General features: G+C 40.6%; 5 protein-coding genes across 12 annotated transcripts; 3 read left to right on the top strand and 2 right to left on the bottom strand.

Moving 5' to 3' along the window:
• Nucleotides 1-208: 208 nt before the first annotated feature.
• LOC111604557 (8-oxo-dGDP phosphatase NUDT18) lies at nucleotides 209-2,091 on the top strand. Its single transcript, XM_023322650.2, has 3 exons — nucleotides 209-796; nucleotides 867-1,165; nucleotides 1,221-2,091. Exons 2-3 carry the CDS (start codon nucleotides 916-918, stop codon nucleotides 2,009-2,011), a joined length of 1,041 nt encoding a protein of 346 aa, XP_023178418.1. The 5' UTR covers nucleotides 209-796; nucleotides 867-915; the 3' UTR covers nucleotides 2,012-2,091.
• A 735-nt stretch (nucleotides 2,092-2,826) lies between these two features.
• On the bottom strand, nucleotides 2,827-5,562 carry LOC111604558 (putative tricarboxylate transport protein, mitochondrial). Of its 7 annotated transcripts, none has more exons than XM_030222816.1 (5): nucleotides 5,393-5,562; nucleotides 5,184-5,308; nucleotides 3,816-4,140; nucleotides 3,429-3,756; nucleotides 2,827-3,305 (listed from the first exon to the last, which is right to left on the bottom strand). In XM_030222816.1, the coding sequence occupies exons 3-5, from the start codon at nucleotides 4,136-4,138 to the stop codon at nucleotides 3,003-3,005; spliced, it is 954 nt and encodes a 317-aa protein (XP_030078676.1). In that variant the 5' UTR covers nucleotides 4,139-4,140; nucleotides 5,184-5,308; nucleotides 5,393-5,562; the 3' UTR covers nucleotides 2,827-3,002. The 7 variants fall into 7 exon arrangements, with proteins under 7 accessions (XP_030078676.1, XP_030078675.1, XP_030078673.1 ...); XM_030222815.1 differs by having other exon boundaries at nucleotides 3,816-4,144; nucleotides 5,393-5,561; XM_030222813.1 differs by having other exon boundaries at nucleotides 3,816-4,180; nucleotides 5,393-5,560.
• Nucleotides 5,563-6,746: 1,184 nt separating this feature from the next.
• LOC111604559 (fatty acid-binding protein, muscle) lies at nucleotides 6,747-9,544 on the bottom strand. The gene is made up of 3 exons (XM_023322659.2): nucleotides 9,398-9,544; nucleotides 7,047-7,318; nucleotides 6,747-6,979 (listed from the first exon to the last, which is right to left on the bottom strand). Exons 1-3 carry the CDS (start codon nucleotides 9,468-9,470, stop codon nucleotides 6,929-6,931), a joined length of 396 nt encoding a protein of 131 aa, XP_023178427.1. The 5' UTR covers nucleotides 9,471-9,544; the 3' UTR covers nucleotides 6,747-6,928.
• Nucleotides 9,545-11,649: 2,105 nt separating this feature from the next.
• On the top strand, nucleotides 11,650-17,301 carry LOC111604565 (probable multidrug resistance-associated protein lethal(2)03659). 2 transcript variants are annotated; one of them, XM_023322665.2, is made up of 7 exons: nucleotides 11,650-12,018; nucleotides 12,927-13,012; nucleotides 13,079-13,238; nucleotides 13,297-13,663; nucleotides 13,729-15,356; nucleotides 15,414-17,052; nucleotides 17,112-17,301. In XM_023322665.2, the coding sequence occupies exons 1-7, from the start codon at nucleotides 11,942-11,944 to the stop codon at nucleotides 17,145-17,147; spliced, it is 3,993 nt and encodes a 1,330-aa protein (XP_023178433.2). In that variant the 5' UTR covers nucleotides 11,650-11,941; the 3' UTR covers nucleotides 17,148-17,301. The 2 variants fall into 2 exon arrangements, with proteins under 2 accessions (XP_023178433.2, XP_023178434.2); XM_023322666.2 differs by lacking the exons at nucleotides 11,650-12,018; nucleotides 12,927-13,012; nucleotides 13,079-13,238 and having other exon boundaries at nucleotides 13,535-13,653.
• Nucleotides 17,302-17,824: 523 nt separating this feature from the next.
• LOC111604594 (probable multidrug resistance-associated protein lethal(2)03659) lies at nucleotides 17,825-22,693 on the top strand. The gene is made up of 7 exons (XM_030222925.1): nucleotides 17,825-17,995; nucleotides 18,344-18,429; nucleotides 18,485-18,644; nucleotides 18,703-19,069; nucleotides 19,138-20,726; nucleotides 20,781-22,419; nucleotides 22,487-22,693. Exons 1-7 carry the CDS (start codon nucleotides 17,919-17,921, stop codon nucleotides 22,517-22,519), a joined length of 3,951 nt encoding a protein of 1,316 aa, XP_030078785.1. The 5' UTR covers nucleotides 17,825-17,918; the 3' UTR covers nucleotides 22,520-22,693.
• Nucleotides 22,694-23,023: the final 330 nt, after the last annotated feature.

Raw genomic sequence — 23,023 nt, 5'->3', positions numbered from 1 at the left:
GTGTGGGCGGGTGAGCATTTGAGTGTGTGCCTTTTGGGTGCAGCACTTAATACACACGCGCCAATTTAAAAATATATCTCAATATTTAAAAAAAAAACGATTTAATTAACTTGAGGCACCCTGCAGCTATGCGCATCAACTCAGCTGTTCTCATTTAATACCAACATTTGGTATTTTTGTGAAGTATTTTTTAGTTAGTACTCTTACGGTCACACTAGCTAACATATGTAAACAAAGAAAGATTGCAAGCAAATGCCACGAATTCTTAATTAAAAACAATACTATTGTGTGTTGTACAAATAATTAGCTGCCATCGGGGGCTGTGTAACAACTACGTGTTCTTTCTGATGTGCAACAGCAGCATCTAGAGAAATAGCTCAAGTAGCAGAAGCAGCAGCAGCAGCAACACAGACATTCCAATGCACTTTCTCTCCATAGAGTAAAACCTGTCTTGCGGCTTTTTGTTGGTGTTGTTGACATCTATTTCGATATCAATAGAAAAATACAGGCCAAATATATGTATTGCTCGTTGTCGCGTTTGCTTTTGCGTCGTTAGCAGACTACTAAGCACCTGTGTGCCAGCAATTACAAGAACAAAATTATAAAAAAACAAGCTAGCTGATTGCCGTCTTTATTGTCCAGTCACATCTTGCCCGCTCTTGAGTGCGTTTCAGACAACTGGAGAGTCGCGCTTAAAGAATTCATAATTTGCATATTATTTTTTGCTATATGCATAATTTAAGCCAAGCATGTTTGGTTCAATTGAGTCATTTTGCCACGGAACTTTGTGCTAAACGTAAGTTCAACTCAATTTGTCATCAATCACCAAACAATATAATAATTTCTAACACACACTTTCGCAACAGGTCACATCTAACCATATTTAGAAGATATAAATATATATTCGCAAGCAAGATGTCTTCGATTGAGGAGAAAGTGCGTAGCATATTGAACGCCAAAGATCTGGGCGATATAACAACAGAATTATGCGACTTCTCATTAAAAGAACAAAATGCGACGGCCGAGGCGCAGGGCGTACAGCCATCGGCAACGAGTGACTTTGTGCCGAAAGTCGGGCAGACGATTAACTATATTGTGGCCTGTGTCATGTTCAATGAGCACGACGAGCTGCTCATGATCGAGGAGGCCAAGCCCAGCTGCGCAGGTGAGTTGGCAATTGGCAAATTGACATCGTTTCAAGCTTGTTTGCCTTCACACAGGTAAATGGTATTTGCCCGCCGGCCGCATGGAAAGGGGCGAGTCGATTACGGAGGCAGCTGCACGCGAGCTGTTCGAGGAGACGGGCCTCAATGCGGAGATGACTACATTGCTGGCCGTGGAATCGGCTGGTGGGTCCTGGTTTCGCTTTGTGCTAACGGGTCGCATTACAGGTGGACGGCTGAAGACACCAGCCGATGCGGATGCGGAGTCTATACAAGCGCTGTGGCTGCGCAATGTGAAGGAAGTGCCGTTACGGGCCAACGATATACTCAGCATCATTGAAATCGGACGCGCCTATCATCAGCACCAGAAGCTGCTACAGACAGAGGAGGGTTTGCTAAAGCAGCCGCAATGGCATGCGAATGTGCTGCCCACGCGTCATCCGCACAAACGCAACTATTTACGAGTGCTGGCCGTGGCGCGCAAGCGTGCTAGCAACTCGATGAACATACTCATAAGCGAGAAGAATGCACATCACTTTCCAACCGTTGAAATGCATCCGAATCGCAGCCTGCACTCGACGTTGCGCAAATTTATGATCGAAATATTTGGCGCCGAGCTGCCGCAGCATCGGCCGCATGGTCTGCTTAGCGTGGAGCACGGCACAAACAGCGACGAGGGAAGCGATGGTCTATGCTTGAATCTGTTAGTCGCCTTCAGACCGCCGCTCGAGGAAATTTCGCTAATTGGCAAATGCATTTGGCAAGAGCTTAGCTCACCGCTGGACGAGACGCTGGCCCGCATACTCAGCAGCAAGAATGGCTCCATACCACTCAACGTGGTACGTTAGCTGCCTATCAACTAGACGTAACTCTCTTTCAAATGGTGCAAGCTTATATTATATACCCTAGTATTTAAATATACCGATTGCCACGATTGTTGCATATAAACTTGTATGACAATCGAGTCTTTATTTAACTTGAATTTTTTGTTTATTATTAAATGCCTTCGAAGCATTTTACTACAGTTATTTCCTTTATATCTCCGATTTCATATGTATATATAGTCTGCCTGAGAATCGTGAATTGAGTCAATCTAGCTTACTCTATAAATCTGTTAATGGAAGATCAGTTTTCATATTAATGCGAGAAAATCTCAATAGACTCTTTTTACATCTTGAAAGAGTATTAAAACGAACGCTGAAACATACTTAAGAGAGATGCTCTCAATTTTGAGTGGGATGCCGCCTATGTAAAGGCGACCCCGCTGCAGGTCGCACACCTGTGTTTCGACTCTATTATTGCGTTAGGTAAACAATAAATATTAATAACACCATGAAAAATAATAATCTGCGCATACATGCTTTATCATAATGATAACCTTCATTAAGATTTTTAATTTGATCTACGATCTTCAAACGAAAACAGCCTTTATAGTGTGAAGCTGATCTACCTTGTTCTTCTGCATGATGAGCTGCACAATCATTAAGAAGATCTGATATCTTTCATTATAATGATTATCTTCTGTGCTGATCTTAAATTCTTACAAGTGGAATTTTGTGGGCTTGACTATTCAGGTTATCTTATCTTCGCTTCTCTAGTTCCGAGAGTCACTAAACTTACTTAATAAGACACTTAGTTCCTGGAAAACATAGATTATATTAAATAAGAGCTCCACACAATACGTCGCGTTTTATTTTCTATTTACAATTCGTTGCGAAATCCTTCTGGCTTAAAATTTTTAATATATACGCTTCTCACGTCTGCAGCAAAAATGTTCATTGAATAAATGAAAACTATACCAAATTAATGTTTGACCATAACTAAACATTACTTCTACATCTAATCTTTCCAAATAGAGTTGAATACCTCCATAAATGAATCGTAGATCATAAACGTGATGGCGACATCCAGGCACACACGGCCGAGTCGTGGCACTGTGCCCTTGTAGAACGCCGCAGCACCCTCATTGCGGAATATTTGCATTGCACAATCCGCCGTATTTTTGTACTTGGACGCTTCAAGGCCCTGCATACGTGTCTTGACCACATCCAAGGGCGTATTGCCAAATACAGAGGCGGCGCCAGCAATGGCACCAAACGTGCCCACCAACAACTTGGGTACTGGTTTCTTTGGATCATCGCCCTGCAGAGAGAAGGGTGTGAGTTTGCGAAAAATTAAACTAAAGCTAAAAATGCTTTTGATTGAAGCAGGCTTGCCTTGGCTTTCACATAGTTATAGAAGCTTTTGTGACTAAACTGTAATTACCTTGTATAGCTCCTTCAGAGATTCCATGACAAAGAAGCGAATGGCTTGGTTGGAACCCTGCTTCAATATCGTTGCCGAAAGACCCTTGTAAATGCCACCGATGCCCTCCGCTTTAACTATCTCGCTGACGCCATGGGCGAAGCCTTTGAACTTGGGATTTGCACTGCGCTGATCATTGATGAACTTCACCTTGATCGTTTCCATGGGCGTCACGGCAACGACAGCCTCACAAATGCCAGCGCCCAGACCACACAGCAGTTTCCCGGAATTGCTCAGGTAGCCCTGTGAATCAACCGCTTTTGAGCGCAGGAATTCAAAGGCGCCAAACCTGTGAGGTGAGTCAATTAGCTAGGTGACCTGATAGGATTTGGAAGTGTAAAAGCTCACCTGGCTGCCGACTTCGGTATGCTGCCGTAAAGCAGGACGCTGAGGCCACGATAAAGTCCGAAAAACCCACGTTGATTCACTGTCTTCTTCACACAATCGGCAATGCCGTTATATCGTTTATTGGCCCCCTTCTCGTCCAGCTGCAGCTGCGTCTTTACGTACTCGGTGGGGTAGGTGATACAGATCTCAATTCCGCCCGTAATACCACCGGCAATAATGCCTTTTATGCCATTCGAGCCACTTGCCGCCGCAGCTCCGCTATCAACCATCCAGGGCCTCCTCTGGTAGGGACTTGGAAATAAAGGCACACGGGAACGATCCATATCTGACTAGTTTACCAAAATTCGCGAAAAAAAATATATTCTCTGTATATTTTTTTTTACAAAAAATATAAAATAAATAAAAATTTTCACTTAAATTTAGGAAATTTTAAATTGAGTGGGAGTTATCTGTCATGCCCGGCCAGTTCTGCATTAAACTGTGCGAGGGTGTGTGAAGAAAGGCTGTCTTAAAATAGATATCAAACAAACTCGTAGAGCTCGCTGCATAGCAATAGGTTTAATTATAGCAAACAATCGATGAACAGGAAAACAACACCAGGACCATTCATGACTGATGCAACTGTAACTGTTGAGCTATGATTCTTATCAGAATATTCACATAATTTTCATAATAATACGATATACGAATATCGTTAATATTTAATCGCCCTATATACCCCATTCTTCAATGCGAACAGCATATACAATCTATACTGCAACTCTTTAAGTAGTTTGCTAAGGTTATGTCTATAGCTAATCTATAACGTCTGCTTGTTTCGTGACAATTCGTGATTTTATCGCGTCGATTTTCACCTTGAAACCAAAGTTCAAAAACAAAAATCTATGTTGTATAATTCCAATAGAGAGAATTGTCAATTGCTACGGAAACATCTGCAACTGATTGCGATTACTTAAGATCGTATGATAGTATTTTGAAACGTAACGAAAGAAGAAATACATTAAATACTCTATAAGAATTCTCTTTTTGTTTCGCTCTTTGTACTCGACTTTTTTGTTATATAATTTTTGCAATGTCATAATAAATTATCGTATTACTTGCAATAATTATGCTGGTTTATTTTGGAATTTTCTTTCTAATTTTTTATCAATTGAACAAACTCAAACACTGCTGATAAAGATAAACAAAGTTGAATGATAACTTTTTATTGGAATTGGGCTCTCCCACGCACACACACACACACACAGCCTAGCGAACAATTGGAATTCCAACAAGCTTTTAGCTGGAGAACGGCTGCCGGTAACTGATCGGTTTTTCTGATTGGAAATGTGTGCAATAAAGTGCACTATAGTTCTAAGCTCAACTCACTTAATAACAATTGGAAGAAATGCAATAATTGGTTCACTTTGGCACTGGAGCTCTTTGACCGACGTTTTTTAATGAGCTGATTGGAATACGACTGCGACGCGTTCGCGGCTAGGGCAGCGACTCAACTGAAAAAAATTTCATTTTCCAATCGCAGAGAAAGCTACAAAAATTCAAATAAGCAGCCCGTTTGTAAACAAGCAGAAACTAACCAACTGCTGCTCGCCGCAGATCGCGCTGCAGAGCGCGTGGAAGCAAGAGCGCGTGGCCGATGCGGCGACGAAGAGCAAAAGTAACGGCGATGGCGTGATACTGGATTTTGCCTCATTTATGACGACGCGGCAAAAATAAAGTAAAACACGATCTGCGTCTCTTAATCAGCAAAACCCGTTTGGCTCGCCACAATTTGCCGGAGCTTTTTCCAACTGGAAAAGCTCGCCCTTGCGCTAGTTAAGCAACAGCGAGAAAACGAACTTTGTTGTATGCACTGAAAAAAGCACGCAGCGAACAGCCGTAAAATAGACAACAATTTATTTATATTGCTGCTTTGCAGCTATTACACAATGCGAGCACATACATACACTCATACACTCACACTCTGTGTGTGCTTGCTGCTGATTAATTTAAGTCATGCACCATTGTTTGCCTCTAGCCAGTAAATCGATATAAATGTTATCAGTTTATAACACATTATAAAAAGTTTTTATCATTTTCTTTCATTTACCAAACAATTTTTGTTTAATCAGCAGCGCATGTGGATAAATACTATATTATATGCGGAGCCGGCAAACTGGAACTGGAACCCTAACTGTTAACCAAGGCGAGAGCCAATCACGATTTCCCCTCTTTCTATACTGCGCATGAGTCACCCACACAGCCTTAACTGTTCCTACACTTACACATATATATATATATGTGTATCGTTAAAGTGACGACAGCTCCAGAAAGGAAATGTGTGGGTGTGAGCGTCGTGATGTACCGTGGGTCAAAATTGTGTTGCATATGTCAGCGAACAACTCAAGACTCTCGCAATCTACATATATGTATATGTACTTTTATTTATACTGCAGATCATATTCTCAAATTGACTTTTCTCACATCAACTTGATATGATATGAAGCAAGCCGCCCACAAACTAAATCAACATAAAACCCTGAAAAAGAGATCATGAGAACATACTGCAACAAATTTGCATTTGCACTTATTTTCATTTCAAGCACGTTATCGCAGTTTTTAATGGGTTTCCTTATTGCAATTATTACTCTTCATTAAACCCAAAGCTAGATTAGTTGTTTTTCCAATTGAGCTTTTATGAGAATCATAAATTCGATTCCATTGGAATGTCCTAACTTGCATAAAGCTTTACTTTGGCGATTGGAATTTTTAATGATCGCCTTATATGATTCTTATTGGAAGCGTTACAAGCACTTTCTTCGATTCCTATTAGATTATGCATAAAATCAATATTGCAAATATTTTACGAACATACGTAAAAGCTTACATTTAAAGCGAAATATTAGTTTTATTCAAATGCATTTTGAAAATTTCACATGTCATTTACAGGCATATATCAGATATACGCGTGTGTTTATAAATAAACATTAGCATTAAAGTGCAGTTCTTTCCATATTTTGCTGTGTTGTTAATCAATAACACTATATATATTACTAAGCTGGGAATTAGTTCATAATGCAAATATAGTTTAGACAGTTGATAGTTCAGTCATGTTTTGCAGTCGAAATGGGTGCTTAGACTGCCTTGTATACACGCACGCTCGTGATGCTGCCAATGGTGAGTGTCTATAAAAGATAAGATATACATATAGTTATGATCGATAAGGGAACATTGGACTTTGACTGGACTCACGGTAATCAGCTCGTTGTCGTTGAACTCGCGCACAATGGTCGAGGGCTTGTCGCCCTTCTGCTCCTGCGTCAGCTTGTTGCCATCGAGAGTGATCACGCTCTTGACTTTGCGACCATCCAGAGTCTCCTCATCGAACTCCTCGCCCAGCTTGAAGCTAATGGCAGAGGTCTTGAATGTCGATGTAGTGGTCAATGTGTAGGTATCGCCCTCCACGGTAACCTCCACAGTGGGGCTGACGGTGTTGCCCATTTTGCGCAGAACCATGCCAACGCCTGAAAAATATTAAAAATTTACTCAATCAATAATATGCTTAATTATTCAAATATCTAATCAATATACATATTTAGTGAATATTCCACGAACTTCTAAATAACTTGACACTATTTCTAATATTTATATTGACTTTTATTCAAACTAGTCCAAGCTGCTGCAAATAATTGCCGGAATGCAATTCAAAGTACGGTAAAAAGTATACCGATTCATAAAACTTTATAAACAAGATTTGGACAGTTACTAATTGAATTACTCTGTCAAAGTTGAAGACCCATACACAATGCAAATCATATTGTATTTAATTGAAATAATAAAGCTGAATTATGAAGTTGCCAGCAAGTAACCCAGACAGAGAAAAACCAACAGCAGATCGAGAGTCATGCTCAAGGTTAACAATGTGGACTCTGCTGGGGGGACAGACAAACGGACGAACGGACAGACGCCCAGCCTCCGGTACTTATCAATTGGTCAGCCTAAATAAATATATGTATATATATATAGCAAACTGTACGAACAAAGCGAGGTGCAAGCGAACCTTATCGCAATGCACAAGTGTATATACACACATGATATTGATATATATAAATTATACATAATATATATATATATATATATATATATATATATATACAGTGACTCTATAGAGAGCTCTGCCCCCTGTTGACCATCAATTTGCAGAGACAAATCAATTATGCTCAATTATGTACTTGTAAGTCTCTTAAGTGGACAACCTTTGGGTCTCGAGTGTTTTATGATTCGATAAGTTCCCAGGGAAACTTTTCGGGAACGTCAACAGCTGCGCCCAAATAATAAAGAGCCCCCCTTGTATTTAATTTCTTTCGACTGGCATAGATTAGGAAAAAGTTCGCAAAAATAGAAAAAAATCGGCTAACGACTTTTTGTTGCTATACAGTCCACTGTATTGATAAGGTGCAAGGTGCAACAACAAACGCACAAAATCCGTAATCTCGAAACTATATTATCATTAATATACTATGTTGCTAAACTGTTTATCATTTCTACTATATACGATCTAGGTGCATCGATCAATCAGATAAAAGTTCAAGTATTATTGACGTGTCTCAACAGTCATTTTATTTTTTTTTTTTTTCTTTCGATAGTTATTTTCATTAAAAATCTGGTAATCCAAACCTCTTAAAAGTGTCGACGTTTGATGTTGAAAGTCGAGATCTTGTTTGTGATTCGATTTTACACTCCAAACCACGAAAAAGACCGCAAAAAATAACAAAATAACAGAAACATATACATATGCCGTAATGAATCAAGTTTCCAAATCCTCAAACAACTTGAACCCCGCACTAGACTAAACAGAACAAAGTTCGACTATTGTCTAAACAATTTAGTAGGTGCCTAGACAGACTATTGTTTGTCGAAATTACGCTAGTTTAGACTCACTCATACTCTATATAGCATAGAATGATTTTTATCTGTCAAATAATAGTATTTTTACTTTTTTTTTTCTATTTCTTCGAATTACCACACCTTGCAGATATATACTTATCTATTTTTATTAATTTTTAGATCTGCAAAAAATGATTTGTTTTAATTTATTCTCCGTCATATACTCAATGTGAACAAGGGCAAAAATTCATTAAAACATTGTAAAATATAGTAATTAAGCGTAGAAACTGTTTGCATGGGAATTACAAACCTTCTTCGACTAAAGTTCAGCTTTTTTTAAAGTAGTTTTCAGTTTATTGCCCCATTAGCTCGACCCCGATAAGGTTCTTAATGAATTTTGCACCTGATTCATAAAGTTCTCTGTAGCGGAGCAGCAGCCTTTATGAGTCAAAAACTCATAAAAAAAAAAAACAAGTTGTTTGCAACCACGTTTTTCATTTCTATTGGCCCTGGTACTTTATCATCTTTCTCTTGCACATCTGCAAAAAAAAAAGCCGCCCGGCTAGCGGCTTTTTTTTTACTCTGCGTTTTCGGCTTCTTTTTCACACTCTCACGCTGGCTCGCTCACTCGCTTGATGGCGCACTCCACGTGCCATCGGACGCATACATAATACTATTTGCTCTATATTAACATAAATAAAATCCTAGCTACTTACCCAACTCCTTCATGTACTCATCGAAGTTCTCGGACTTGTCCAGCTTGTACTTCTTGCCAACGAAAGATGCCATTTTTACAATTTTTTAAATGCGTTCACTTGGTTGAGTAACACGAAAATCGGACCACCACTGCTGAAAGCTCTCTCAAGCGGACTGTTTTTATGTGCGCGTACAGCGTTACCAGCCCCTAAAAACTGAATAAAAGCTTCACTTGAGTAATCTGAGAGCGCAAGCAGGAGAGCGTAAGTTTTGCTAGGGATTTTTATATAGGGAGCACGCATCAAACGTTATCGATATGGATACCCCAATAAAATTTCAAATAAAGGCGTAAATTAAAGTCATGCAGATAAATATTGCATAAAACAGGCATAAAGATGGGAATGTACGTGTTGTTTTGTAACATTGGATTATCGAAAAAATCAAAGAATCATTAATTGCGCAAGCTTTGACCATTGCATACATATTTTTATGACAAACTTGATATTAAATTTAGCAATTAGATCTCTTTTGATTGAACCAGAAAAACAATATAATGGAATACATATATATATATATATATATATATATATATATATATATATATATGTAATTATATATATGTGTGTGTGTGTTGTGTGAACAACCTCTCGTAACTTAACATGATCAATTGCCTGCACCTAAATTGATTCAAACGAGCCGTCCATACGATTCGTGCTTCATATGCTGTGAGAACTGCAAGTTAAAGTGGAATCTTCTGATGCTACGATTACTTGCATGTATATAAATATTATACATAATACCCATTGTGGGTCAACAATAATAATACCTTGGGTATTATTCTTAGAATACTTTCTTTTGTATGTGCGCCCCCGCCTGTAGCCAATTGTATGAATAATCTAATCGAGCATTCAAATCCATAAAAGGCAATCCAATGCAATTCCACAAAGACCTCATATGTCGTGTAGACCAAATTATATTCCTTTGCTTTCTTATCTCGTTAATTCAATTACCGTTTTCGGCATTCGTGCGTTGCAGCTGTCACTTGTTTCGTATCTCAAGCTATTTAAGATAAACATATATTGATATGCAGGAAAATAATGAAATTCAGAATGAAAACATGTCATACCATACCATACCATACGTCAAACAACCCACATTGCTTTATCTATATCATTTGTTTTTATTTTTTCTAATGATTTGTGATACTATATATGTATATATATATATATATATATATAGATATAGATACATACATATAAATTTTTATCGCTTATTTGTCATACTTCATACACATTTAAAAGCCAATGGGACCAGACTTATGAAATTAAAATTTTCTTTTAACTAAACTGCTTTGTTATTAGCTAAGTTTCGAACCAATGTCGTTAACAAAGCAGTGCAATAGAAAAAACTTTTAACTGCACGATCGAAGCTTTGTGGCGATTCAAATGTGTTTAAAGATTGTTTCAATATAAATATATTTGTAATTTATATAAATGCATAAAACATATATTATTTTTAAGTATGTTTATTATGTATGTATGCGTAACTATAATAGATTCATTTGAAATGCTCATGTAACAGGTGATACAAAATATAGAACCGATTTTGCTTGCACTTAGTTGGACGCTCTCTTTAAAATATTTGCATTGATAATTTTATTACAGGTAGTTGTCAGATTGCAATATGCAATCAATTGAGAACATATGCCGGCCGGCCTCAAAGTTCAGCGAGAAACCAACAAATGTGATTAGCAGGAAAGAGTAAGAAAGATAGCAAGCGGAGCGAAAAACGCTCTGCTTTAAATCTCAGCACAGCTGAGTGAGCGCGCGTCAAGTTCATCGAGCGTACGCTTGGTAGAGCGGAAAGAGTAAACAGATGTTGATGTTTCCTCCAACGAAAGTTAGGCGAGTTGGGTGTTAGAACGAGTTTGGTGCTCGGAGAGTGAACAACGGTTGTCGGCAGTGCGCGAAATGCGAACGCGAGTAGGAATCTACATATTGCGTCGAACTCTCGTTAAGTAATATAGAAACATACATAATAAAAAAAATTGAAATAAAAGAACGTACACAACAACAAAAATTCATAATCTATATAACACGCGTATATACACAACAGTGATGAAATTATGTTATCTAGCTTGTGATAATGTGAAAGCTCGCACACCAGAGATATAAAGAATCACAATTCGGCTACTATAGAGCGAGTATCTGATATCTAAAAAGAAAGAAACTTAAATGAAACTATCAACATGTGCGTTAGAACGTTTTTGTGACACTCTTTCGAAAGTTCAAATATGGTTCGAGTGGAAAATTTTCTATAGCTATACTTCTATATATCTTATAAGGCAAAACGCTATTAAAAAAAAATAAATAAATTATACTAACGACAAGCGCGTGTCTGCAATGCCTGCTGCTGGGTGCTAATCAAGTCCACAGAAAAAGTCGCCAAATCCGGACAAAGTATTAAAATATCAAATACTATAATTATAACTATAGAAAACAATAGAGGCGTATGTGTAAAAAATATTTTTATTGCAATCAAATTGAAACGCAAGAGAGAGCAAAATGCAATCATTAAAAGCCGATGAGCTGGAGGAGAATCCCGTCGAGCGCGCCAATTGCTTGTCGGAGCTGATGTTCTGGTAAGTCGGAATAAAGTCAACGTTTCGAGCTGATAGTGACAACTGTCTCGAGTTTGTTATTATTGTACTCAGTGGATCGTTTAATTTACATAGTTAGCGCGTTCGAAGGGAGCTCCTCTTACTGAGGGAGCCGCTCGTGAGGCAGTTAGGTATATATATAAAATATATATATATATATATATATATATATATATATAGCTATGCTCATATATCATACTGTACATGCCCATAGATATTTGCATGAATTATTTCAAGTTATTCAATTGGCTGTCACTTAAGGCAACTTTAATATTGACCGTCAGCTAAATGTAGCTATAAGCTAATAAAATCTGATCGGGTTTGGTCAACATGCCATACATATGTACGTACCTCCGTACATATATGTAATGTGATTTGTCGTTAGCGACAACATTGAATCAATATGACTTTGTCTAACGGCCAGCTGAAAGCATAGAGATATGAATCCGATAAAAATAAATATTATCTTTCGAGGTGCTAATAGATCCCTATGCTAATAGCACAGACAAAAAAAAAAGCTTGAACTTTGAAATATGTCATAATTGTTGCAGTTAACTCTAAGATTTTATACGATAGTTGATAGCACAGGAGATACCCTAAATATTTACTAGAGCTGTTCACTAATTTCCACGATCTAGCCAATTGCTTAAAGTAATAATATTAGTTAATAGGACTTTAATAGTCTTAACTGTTTGACTCTATAAGTTCTTCAGTCTTTTGTGTCTTAGATATATTATTTATCTGTCAATAATCATATGAACTGTGATCTAAAGAGCGACTGAAAGTCGAGTAAACTTTCCTAGACCTATCTTAATTATCTTTTCTTGTCATTGTTGTCAACCAAAGCGTCGTCATGTTATCTATTTTATATCTTTGTTGTTTCCATAAAGCTTTGCCATGCCCGTTCTGTTTAAGGGGCGGCAAAAGACACTGGAGCAAACGGATCTCTATAGGCCACTCAAGACACACAAGTCAGGTGAGTGACATGTCCAAGGTATCTTTTTGGATTATTAGTAATAACAAGTGATAATATTATCTCTAGATACGCTTGGCGACCGCCTTTGTTCTGCCTGGGATGAAGAAGTAGCAAATAGATCAGCTGTAAATCTGCCTCCACGTTTGGGGCATGTGGTAAGCCGAGTGTTTGGTTGGCACTTGTTTGTGACGGGCGTTTTACTGGTTACTCAGGAGTTTCTAACCAAGTAAGTTGCTTCTTGAACAGCATACCGCATCATCCATGTCTGATCATAACCATTTTAGAGTAACCCAGCCCATCTGTCTGTTTGGCATGATGTCTTACTTCGCGGGCAAGGATTCGGATCTAATGAAGGCGGAGCTCTATGCAGCTGGACTTATGGCAGGCTCTGTGTTCACCGTCGTTTTTGCCCATCCCTACATGCTTGGCGTTCTTCATCTGGGCATGAAGATGCGCGTGGCTCTTTGCAGCTTAGTCTATCGCAAGGCTCTCCGACTGAGCCGTACTGCGCTGGGTGATACTACAATCGGTCAAGTTGTGAATCTGCTGTCCAATGATGTGGGACGCTTTGACACTGTGCTGATCAACGTACATTATCTATGGATGGCACCCCTAGAGCTCATTGTGATCACCTATTTAATGTACGTACAAGTGAGTACCTTGCCGAAAGATAAGGCTGTTGCTGTTTATTTCTGTAATGCCTATTTCATTTTCAGATAGGAATATCAGCGTTCTTTGGCGTTGCGGTCATGTTACTTATTCTTCCCTTGCAAGCCTTCCTGGGCAAAAAGACATCGGTGCTCCGTTTGCGTACGGCTTTGCGTACCGACGAACGTGTGCGAATGATGAACGAGATTATATCGGGCATTCAGGTGATCAAGATGTACGCCTGGGAGAAGCCATTTGGCAAACTTATAGAACTAACTCGCCGCAAGGAGATGATCTGCATCAAACAAGTGAATTACATACGTGGCATACTCATATCCTTTGCCATGTTTCTCTCTCGCGTATTCGTCTTTGCCAGTCTGGTGGGCTTTGTGCTCCAGGGAAACGTCTTGAATGCTGAAAAAGCCTTCTATATCACTGCCTACTACAACATACTACGCCGCACGGTCACCATGTTCTTTCCACAGGGCATCGGACAGTATGCGGAACTGTTGGTGTCCATCAAGCGTCTGCAGACCTTTATGCATCGGGAGGAGACACAGGTCCAAGACAAATCAATTGATGCTCCGCACTCTACTGTGGCTAGCGACAAGGAAAATGGGTCTCTAATCAACAAGGGTAGTGGCGATGTACCTAAGGCCAATGGGAACCTCGAATCTCTTGTTGACTTTACACAATTCTATGCCAGGTGGAATAGCAAATCCACAGAGAATACCTTGGACAATATTAATCTTAAACTGGGTCGCCGACAGCTGGTAGCTGTGATAGGGCCCGTCGGCGCAGGCAAGTCGAGTCTGATACAATCAATTCTTGGCGAACTGCCCGCTGACAAAGGCAGCCTTAAAGTCAATGGCAGATTCTCCTATGCCGCTCAGGAGCCTTGGCTCTTCACTGGAACTGTTCGTGAAAACATTCTGTTCGGACTAACCCTGGACAAGCATCGCTATCGTACAGTAGTCAAGAAGTGTGCATTAGAACGTGACTTTGAGCTACTTCCTCAAGGAGATAAGACAATCGTTGGTGAGCGGGGAGCTTCTCTCTCAGGTGGACAGAAGGCACGCATCAGCCTGGCAAGAGCTGTGTATCGCAGAGCGGACATATACCTGCTAGACGATCCACTCAGCGCTGTGGATACACATGTGGGTCGTCATCTGTTTGATCAGTGCATGAGAGGGTATTTGAGAAGCGAGTTGGTCATATTGGTGACACATCAACTGCAGTTTCTGGAGCACGCGGATCTTATTGTTATCATGGACAAGGGAAAGATCAGTGCAATGGGAACATATGCGACGATGCAGCGCAGTGGCTTGGACTTTGCTCAACTCTTGACCGATCCCAACAAGACCAAAGAAGGAGATACTGATCAGGACAGCGAGCCTGGTGATATTTGGGATCGTCTCAGCTTAGCTTCACGTAGCAGGCGTGGCAGTAAAACGGATAAATCTAACCAGCCTTCGCGCAATGTCAGCTTTACCTCATTGAGCTCCTTTTCCGAGTCTATTGCCCAGGACCCAGCCATGACCCAACAAGAGACACGTGTCCAGGGCAAGATCAGCCTGGGTTTATACAAGGAATACTTCACAGCAGGCAGTGGTTATCTAATGATATGTTTTATGGTATTCCTCTGCTTGGGTACACAAATTGTGGGCTCCTCAGCAGATGTTTTTCTGTCCTATTGGTGAGATATAAAGAGGTTTCTATCAACAGCAATTGTACTGACATTTTATATTTCTAGGGTTGACAAGAACAAAAACGTTGAAGACAAAGACTCGGATCCAATTGATATATACTACTTCACTGCCCTTAATATAGCTGTCATTGTATTTACTCTGGTGCGGACCATGCTCTTCTACAAGCTGGCCATGCGAAGCTCCACAAAGCTCCATAATGCCATGTTCCGTGGCATAACCAGAGCAGCCATGTACTTCTTCAACACGAATCCTTCGGGTCGAATATTGAATCGGTTTTCGAAGGATCTGGGACAGATAGACGAGCTGCTGCCTACAGTCATGCTAGATGTGGTGCAGATCTTCCTCACCCTGACGGGCATTATTGTTGTAATCTGTATAACCAATCCTTATTATCTCGTTCTCACTCTTGGCCTGGCAATCATCTTCTACTACATTCGAGAGTTCTACTTGAAAACTTCAAGAGATGTTAAGCGATTGGAGGCAGTGGCGAGGTCTCCAATCTATTCCCACATCAGTTCCTCGCTAAATGGACTGCCCACAATTAGAGCCATGGGAGCCCAAAAAGCGCTGATTGCAGAGTTCGACAATCTTCAGGATCTCCACAGCTCCGGCTACTACACCTTCCTGTCCACCAACCGAGCATTTGGCTACTACCTGGACTGCTTCTGCACCTTGTACATAGTGATAATTATACTCAACTACTTCATAAATCCACCCGAAAACTCTGGAGAAGTGGGATTAGCCATTACTCAGGCCATGGGTATGACTGGCATGGTTCAGTGGGGCATGCGACAATCGGCTGAACTGGAGAACACCATGACAGCTGTGGAACGTGTCGTGGAATATGACGAGATCGAACCAGAGGGCGATTATGAATCACAGCCAAGCAAAAAACCTCCTCCCACGTGGCCGGAGCAGGGTCAAATCGTAGCTGACGATCTGAGTCTTCGTTACTTCCCCGATCCGCAGTCCAAGTATGTGCTGAAGTCCCTCAACTTCGAGATCAAACCCATGGAAAAAGTAGGAATTGTAGGTCGCACAGGTGCAGGCAAGTCCTCACTCATCAACGCCCTCTTCCGCCTGTCCTACAACGATGGCTCCATCATCATCGACAATCGCAACACGAACGAACTGGGTCTGCACGATTTGCGCAGCAAGATCTCCATCATACCTCAAGAACCAGTCCTCTTCTCGGGTAGCATGCGTTACAACTTGGATCCATTTGAGGAGTACAGCGACGCCAAGTTATGGGAAGCACTGGAGGAAGTCAAACTGAAGCCTGTCATCAGCGAGCTACCTAGTGGTCTTCAAAGCAAGATTTCAGAGGGTGGCACCAACTTCAGTGTGGGGCAGCGGCAATTAGTGTGCTTAGCACGCGCTATTCTTCGCGAGAATCGTATTCTAGTAATGGATGAGGCTACAGCCAATGTTGATCCACAGACAGATGCGCTCATCCAAGCGACAATAAGAAACAAGTTCAAGGAATGCACAGTGCTGACTATAGCACACAGGCTGAACACGATTATGGACTCGGACAAGGTGATAGTCATGGATGCAGGTCAGATGGTCGAGTTTGGTTCACCATTCGAACTCCTGACAGAATGTGAGACGAAGATCTTTCACAACATGGCCATGGAGACGGGTCAGAGTAGTTTTGACAGGCTGTTAAAGGTTGCGGAGAAGGTAAGCACTAAATTCTGTAACTTTGAGAACCGGTGATAATCAGTTTTATAAAATTACAGGCCCATTTGGAATCACAAAAGCAGAAAACTGCGTAAAACCAATGAATATTCTCTTAAATATTCTCAGTGGCTAGCTTTAAGCGAATCCCTCATAGAAATTTTACTGCTTCTAATTTGATTTTGTATATGTTACTTAAAGTATTATTTCTACAAACTTTAATAATATATTGAAACTAAAAGTTAATAAAATGTGGACACTTTAATCATTTGAAAATTGGGGAAAATGTATATAAAGCTTTAATAATATGTAGATATACCGCTAAGTAAAGCAGTAGAAAAACATTTCGGATTTAAATGCCAATCAAGCAGGTTACATTTACATAACAAACAAAGCAGTGCAGCTGAAATCTGAAAAGCTTTTCTGGTAGCTTATTGTAAATAGCTTATTAGTAAATATTTACTACCTATTTCTTACCAGTGACACTTCATTTATCTTATCGGAAAGTGTTAAAAGTTAATGACTGACAAAAACGTGCTCACCGATAAGACAGCACAATGTGATAAGATGTAAAACTGCTTTGACATTGGGAGCGAAAGCTTTGCAGAGAGCAAAAACTTTATATAAAACCGACAACATCAATCAGATTTCTCAGTTTGACATCGCGTTCTGCAGCCGCTGCGTAAAGAGTTGGTTAATTAAAGTAAATGAAGCGCAACAAATGTTTTTCATTCAACAATTGCATTGAATGGCGAAATAAAGACATATTTATGGCTTGGATACCTAAGTGAAATAGATAAAATAAGCGAAAGTAAAATTTAATTAGTGTTATTATATTCAGCTTTGCACTACAAAATATATATTTAAAAATGATACGAATAAAAGCAGATGAACTGCCGGAGAGCCCACGCGAGCGGAACAATCCATTCTCGGAGCTCATGTTCTGGTGAGTCGAGTTGCAAGACCTTAATTGGTTCATTAATGAGTCCGTCTAAATTGACTTTAATTCTCTATCTATATACGAATGAGTAAATAAAAGTAAACAAAAGATTATAAGTCAAGGTCGTTGTAAGTTCCACTCCAATATGCCCAGTTATTGATAGTACAGGCATAACTAAAAGTCAGCTTTCTGATATCTTATCTCTTATATATTCTATCTCCAATACTCGGCGCCACTTAATTTAAAAAGGAGGCCCACTCTGCTTCTTTCTTATAAGATAACGTTTAAGCTTGTTTAAGCAAACAATAAAGTATTCTCGTTTTCTATTCTATATTGACCGATAATACCTCGAAGCTTTGTCTTTCCCTTGTTATTTAAGGGCCATAAAAAGACACTGGAACAATCAGATTTATATAGACCACTCAAAGAGCACAAATCAGGTAAAATATATTAAGATAACTTAAGATCTAATGAAATTAGTTTTAAATCAAATAGACACACTTGGAGATCGCTTGTCTGCTGCCTGGGACGAAGAACTGCTTCAAAGATCAACTCAAAAGAAGCCGCCTCGTCTGGGACGCGTTTTGGTACGCATATTCGGATGGCATTTATTTTTGACTGGACTGTTGCTCGGCTCCAAAGAATTCCTAACCAAGCAAGTGAAAATAATTGAGATATCGCAGATCGTTTGACTTATGTGTAACTTTTCATAGGGTAACACAACCGATTTGCCTGTTTGGTGTTTTGGCCTATTTTTCGGGCGAGAATCCAAGCCCAATCAAGGCACAATTGTATGCAGTGGCCCTAATAGCTGCTGCCTTACTTTCTGTTATCACAGGACATCCCTGTATGTTAGGAATTATGCATCTGGGCATGAAAATGCGCGTTGCGGTGTGCAGTCTGATCTATCGGAAGGCACTGCGCTTAAGTCATACAGCTCTGGGAGATACTTCCATAGGTCAGATGGTAAACCTCCTGTCCAATGATGTGGGCCGTTTTGACTCAGTCTTGAACAACATACATTATTTATGGCTAGGCCCGCTCGAATTGATTGTTGTGTCTTATCTTATGTATGAAAAGGTGAAGTAAAGCATATCCTATACAGTGCTAACGAGCTACAATGATTTGTTTTTAATATTGTATAACAGATTGGAGCTGCCTGCTTCTTTGGCGTGACCCTAATGCTGCTTTTTCTACCCCTGCAATCGTACCTGGCACGGAGAACCTCAACATTACGTCTGCTAACAGCGTTGCGCACTGACGAACGTGTCCGTATGATGACCGAGATCATATCGGGCATACAAGTAATCAAAATGTACGCCTGGGAGAAGCCCTTCGAAAAAGTTGTCGAGCTTACACGCTACAATGAGATGATCTGCATTAGGCAAATCAACTATATACGTGGTATTCTAATTGGTCTTGGCATGTGTCTGTCCCGCACCTTTACCTTTGTCAGTCTGGTGGGTTTCGTTCTGCTACAAAACATCTTGTCTGCCGGACAGGCCTTCTTCATTACAGCCTACTACAGCTTACTTCAACGAACAGTCACCAATTTCTTCCCCATGAGCATTACTCAATTATTGGAGCTGCTGGTGACCATCAAACGTCTCGAGACCTTTATGCATCGAGAGGAGATTCTGATCAAAGAACAATCAAATGATATTTATATACCCACTTTAGTTACCTGTGCAACCGATAAAGCAATTGATACTCGCGGAGATGGTATAAAGAACAAAACTCATAACGATGCACTCGTTGAATTTACTGAATTTTATGCGAACTGGGATCACAAAATGACTGAGAATACCTTAGGCAATATTAATCTAAGACTGCGTCGCGGGCAGCTGGTAGCTGTGATTGGGTCCGTCGGTGCAGGCAAGTCGAGTCTGATCCAATCTATTCTTGGCGAACTGCCCGCTGACAAAGGCAGCCTTAAAGTCAATGGCAAATTCTCTTATGCTGCTCAGGAGCCTTGGCTCTTCACTGGAACTGTTCGTGAAAACATTCTGTTCGGATTAACCTTGGACAAACTTCGGTATCGAACAGTGGTCAAGAAGTGTGCATTAGAACGTGACTTTGAGCTACTTCCTCAGGGAGATAAGACGATCGTTGGTGAGCGGGGAGCTTCTCTCTCAGGTGGACAGAAGGCACGCATCAGCCTGGCAAGAGCTGTGTATCGTAGAGCGGACATATACCTGCTAGACGATCCACTCAGCGCTGTGGATACACATGTGGGTCGTCATCTGTTTGATCAGTGCATGAGAGGGTATTTGAGAAGCGAGTTGGTCATATTGGTGACACATCAGCTGCAGTTTCTAGAGCACGCAGATCTTATTGTTATCATGGACAAGGGAAAAATCAGTGCAATGGGAACATATGCGACGATGCAGCGCAGTGGCTTGGACTTTGCTCAACTCTTGACCGATCCCAAAAAAATCGTAGAAAGCAACCATGAAGATTTAATCAAAGATAGAGATTCCGTTGATTATACGAAATCATATAACCGACAAACGTCACAAACAGAAAGTATCAGTTCGTTAAGCTCATTGACCGAGTCCATAGGTCACGAAGTGCCCCTGACTCGCCAAGAGACGCGGGTAGAAGGCAAGATTGGCCTGGGAATTTATAGGGAATACTTTACAGCAGGGAGTGGTTGGTTATTAATTAGTCTTCTGCTATTCCTTTGCTTAGGGACACAAATCGTAGGCTCCTCAGCTGATGTTTTTCTCTCCTACTGGTAAGATCAATCTACTTTTCCACTTAACTTAAATTAATTAAAATATACCTATAGGGTTGACAAAAACAAAAACACCGCTAAGAAAGAACCGGACTCGATGGACTTATATTATTTCACGGGAATCAATATAGCAGTTATCGTATTCACCATGGCACGGACCATGCTCTTCTACAAGCTGGCCATGCGAAGCTCCACAAAGCTCCATAATGCCATGTTCCGTGGCATAACCAGAGCAGCCATGTACTTCTTCAACACGAATCCTTCGGGTCGAATATTGAATCGGTTTTCGAAGGATCTGGGACAAATAGACGAGCTGCTGCCTACAGTCATGCTAGATGTGGTGCAGATCTTCCTCACCCTGACGGGCATTATTGTTGTAATCTGTATAACCAATCCTTATTATCTCGTTCTCACTCTTGGCCTGGCAATCATCTTCTACTACATTCGAGAGTTCTACTTGAAAACTTCAAGAGATGTTAAGCGATTGGAGGCAGTGGCGAGGTCTCCAATCTATTCCCACATCAGTTCCTCGCTCAATGGATTGCCCACAATTAGAGCCATGGGAGCCCAAAAAGCGCTGATTGCAGAGTTCGACAATCTTCAGGATCTCCACAGCTCCGGCTACTACACCTTCCTGTCCACCAACCGAGCATTTGGCTACTACCTGGATTGCTTCTGCACCTTATACATAGTCGTTATTATACTTAACTACTTCATGAATCCACCCGAAAACTCTGGAGAAGTGGGATTAGCCATTACTCAGGCCATGGGTATGACTGGCATGGTTCAGTGGGGCATGCGACAATCAGCTGAGCTGGAAAACACCATGACAGCTGTGGAACGTGTCGTGGAATATGACGAGATCGAACCAGAGGGCGATTATGAATCACAGCCAAGCAAAAAACCTCCTCCCACGTGGCCGGAGCAGGGTCAAATCGTAGCTGACGATCTGAGTCTTCGTTACTTCCCCGATCCGCAGTCCAAGTATGTGCTGAAGTCCCTCAACTTCGAGATCAAACCCATGGAAAAAGTAGGAATTGTAGGTCGCACAGGTGCAGGCAAGTCCTCACTCATCAACGCCCTCTTCCGCCTGTCCTACAACGATGGCTCCATCATCATCGACAATCGCAACACGAACGAACTGGGTCTGCACGATTTGCGCAGCAAGATCTCCATCATACCTCAAGAACCAGTCCTCTTCTCGGGTAGCATGCGTTACAACTTGGATCCATTTGAGGAGTACAGCGACGCCAAGCTATGGGAAGCACTGGAGGAAGTCAAACTGAAGCCTGTCATCAGCGAGCTACCTAGTGGTCTTCAAAGCAAGATTTCAGAGGGTGGCACCAACTTCAGTGTGGGGCAGCGGCAATTAGTGTGCTTAGCACGCGCTATTCTTCGCGAGAATCGTATTCTAGTAATGGATGAGGCTACAGCCAATGTTGATCCACAGACAGATGCGCTCATCCAAGCGACAATAAGAAACAAGTTCAAGGAATGCACAGTGCTGACTATAGCACACAGGCTGAACACGATTATGGACTCGGACAAGGTGATAGTCATGGATGCAGGTCAGATGGTCGAGTTTGGTTCACCATTCGAACTCCTGACAGAATGTGAGACGAAGATCTTTCACAACATGGCCATGGATACGGGTCATAGCAACTTTGATACGTTACTCAAAGTTGCGGAAAAGGTTAGCTTACTTTATCTAATAGTTATGAAATGGTATGTACATAATAATACCCATTTTTTATTTATAGGCCCATTTAAAATCTCAGAAACATTGGAATTAGCTTTAATTAAATAACCATAAAATTGTATTTCGTATCCTCAAAGAAAACTGATGCATAAACAAAGTAGTTCAAATTTAACATATGTAGAGAACGCCGCTCGTTCATTACGAGAAGTCGTAAAGCTCATATTAAAAATTACGTGGAGAGCATATCGTCAGAGAGCGAAAGCTGCAAAAAGAGCTTTAAAGAGAGCAAAAGTTTTCTTCTCCTATAAATGGCGGCTTGTAGTCAGCTGTTGCTTAGAATGTGTTCGACGACTGGAGAGTGTACAGTTATCTGTAAAATGTGTTTTGACAGCCTTAATAATAAGGTGAAGTGTTCATAAAAACAATCAAATATTTTAACATTCATATCTGAATGATCGTTGTTAAAATTAATTAATTACATATAGTTGAAGTGTGTTCTTATTGTTTACTTATGATAATCAAGTCAAGATATATAATATATGTCAGAAGCAACAACATCAGCATCTCTGACACAATCGCACACCACATTGCACAGTGG

The sequence above is a fragment of the Drosophila hydei genome, unplaced genomic scaffold (genome assembly GCF_003285905.1).
Source record: "Drosophila hydei strain 15085-1641.00,03,60 unplaced genomic scaffold, DhydRS2 tig00000063-arrow-pilon, whole genome shotgun sequence".
Classification (NCBI taxonomy): domain Eukaryota; kingdom Metazoa; phylum Arthropoda; class Insecta; order Diptera; family Drosophilidae; genus Drosophila; species Drosophila hydei.
This window is presented reverse-complemented; position numbering and strand designations above follow the sequence as displayed.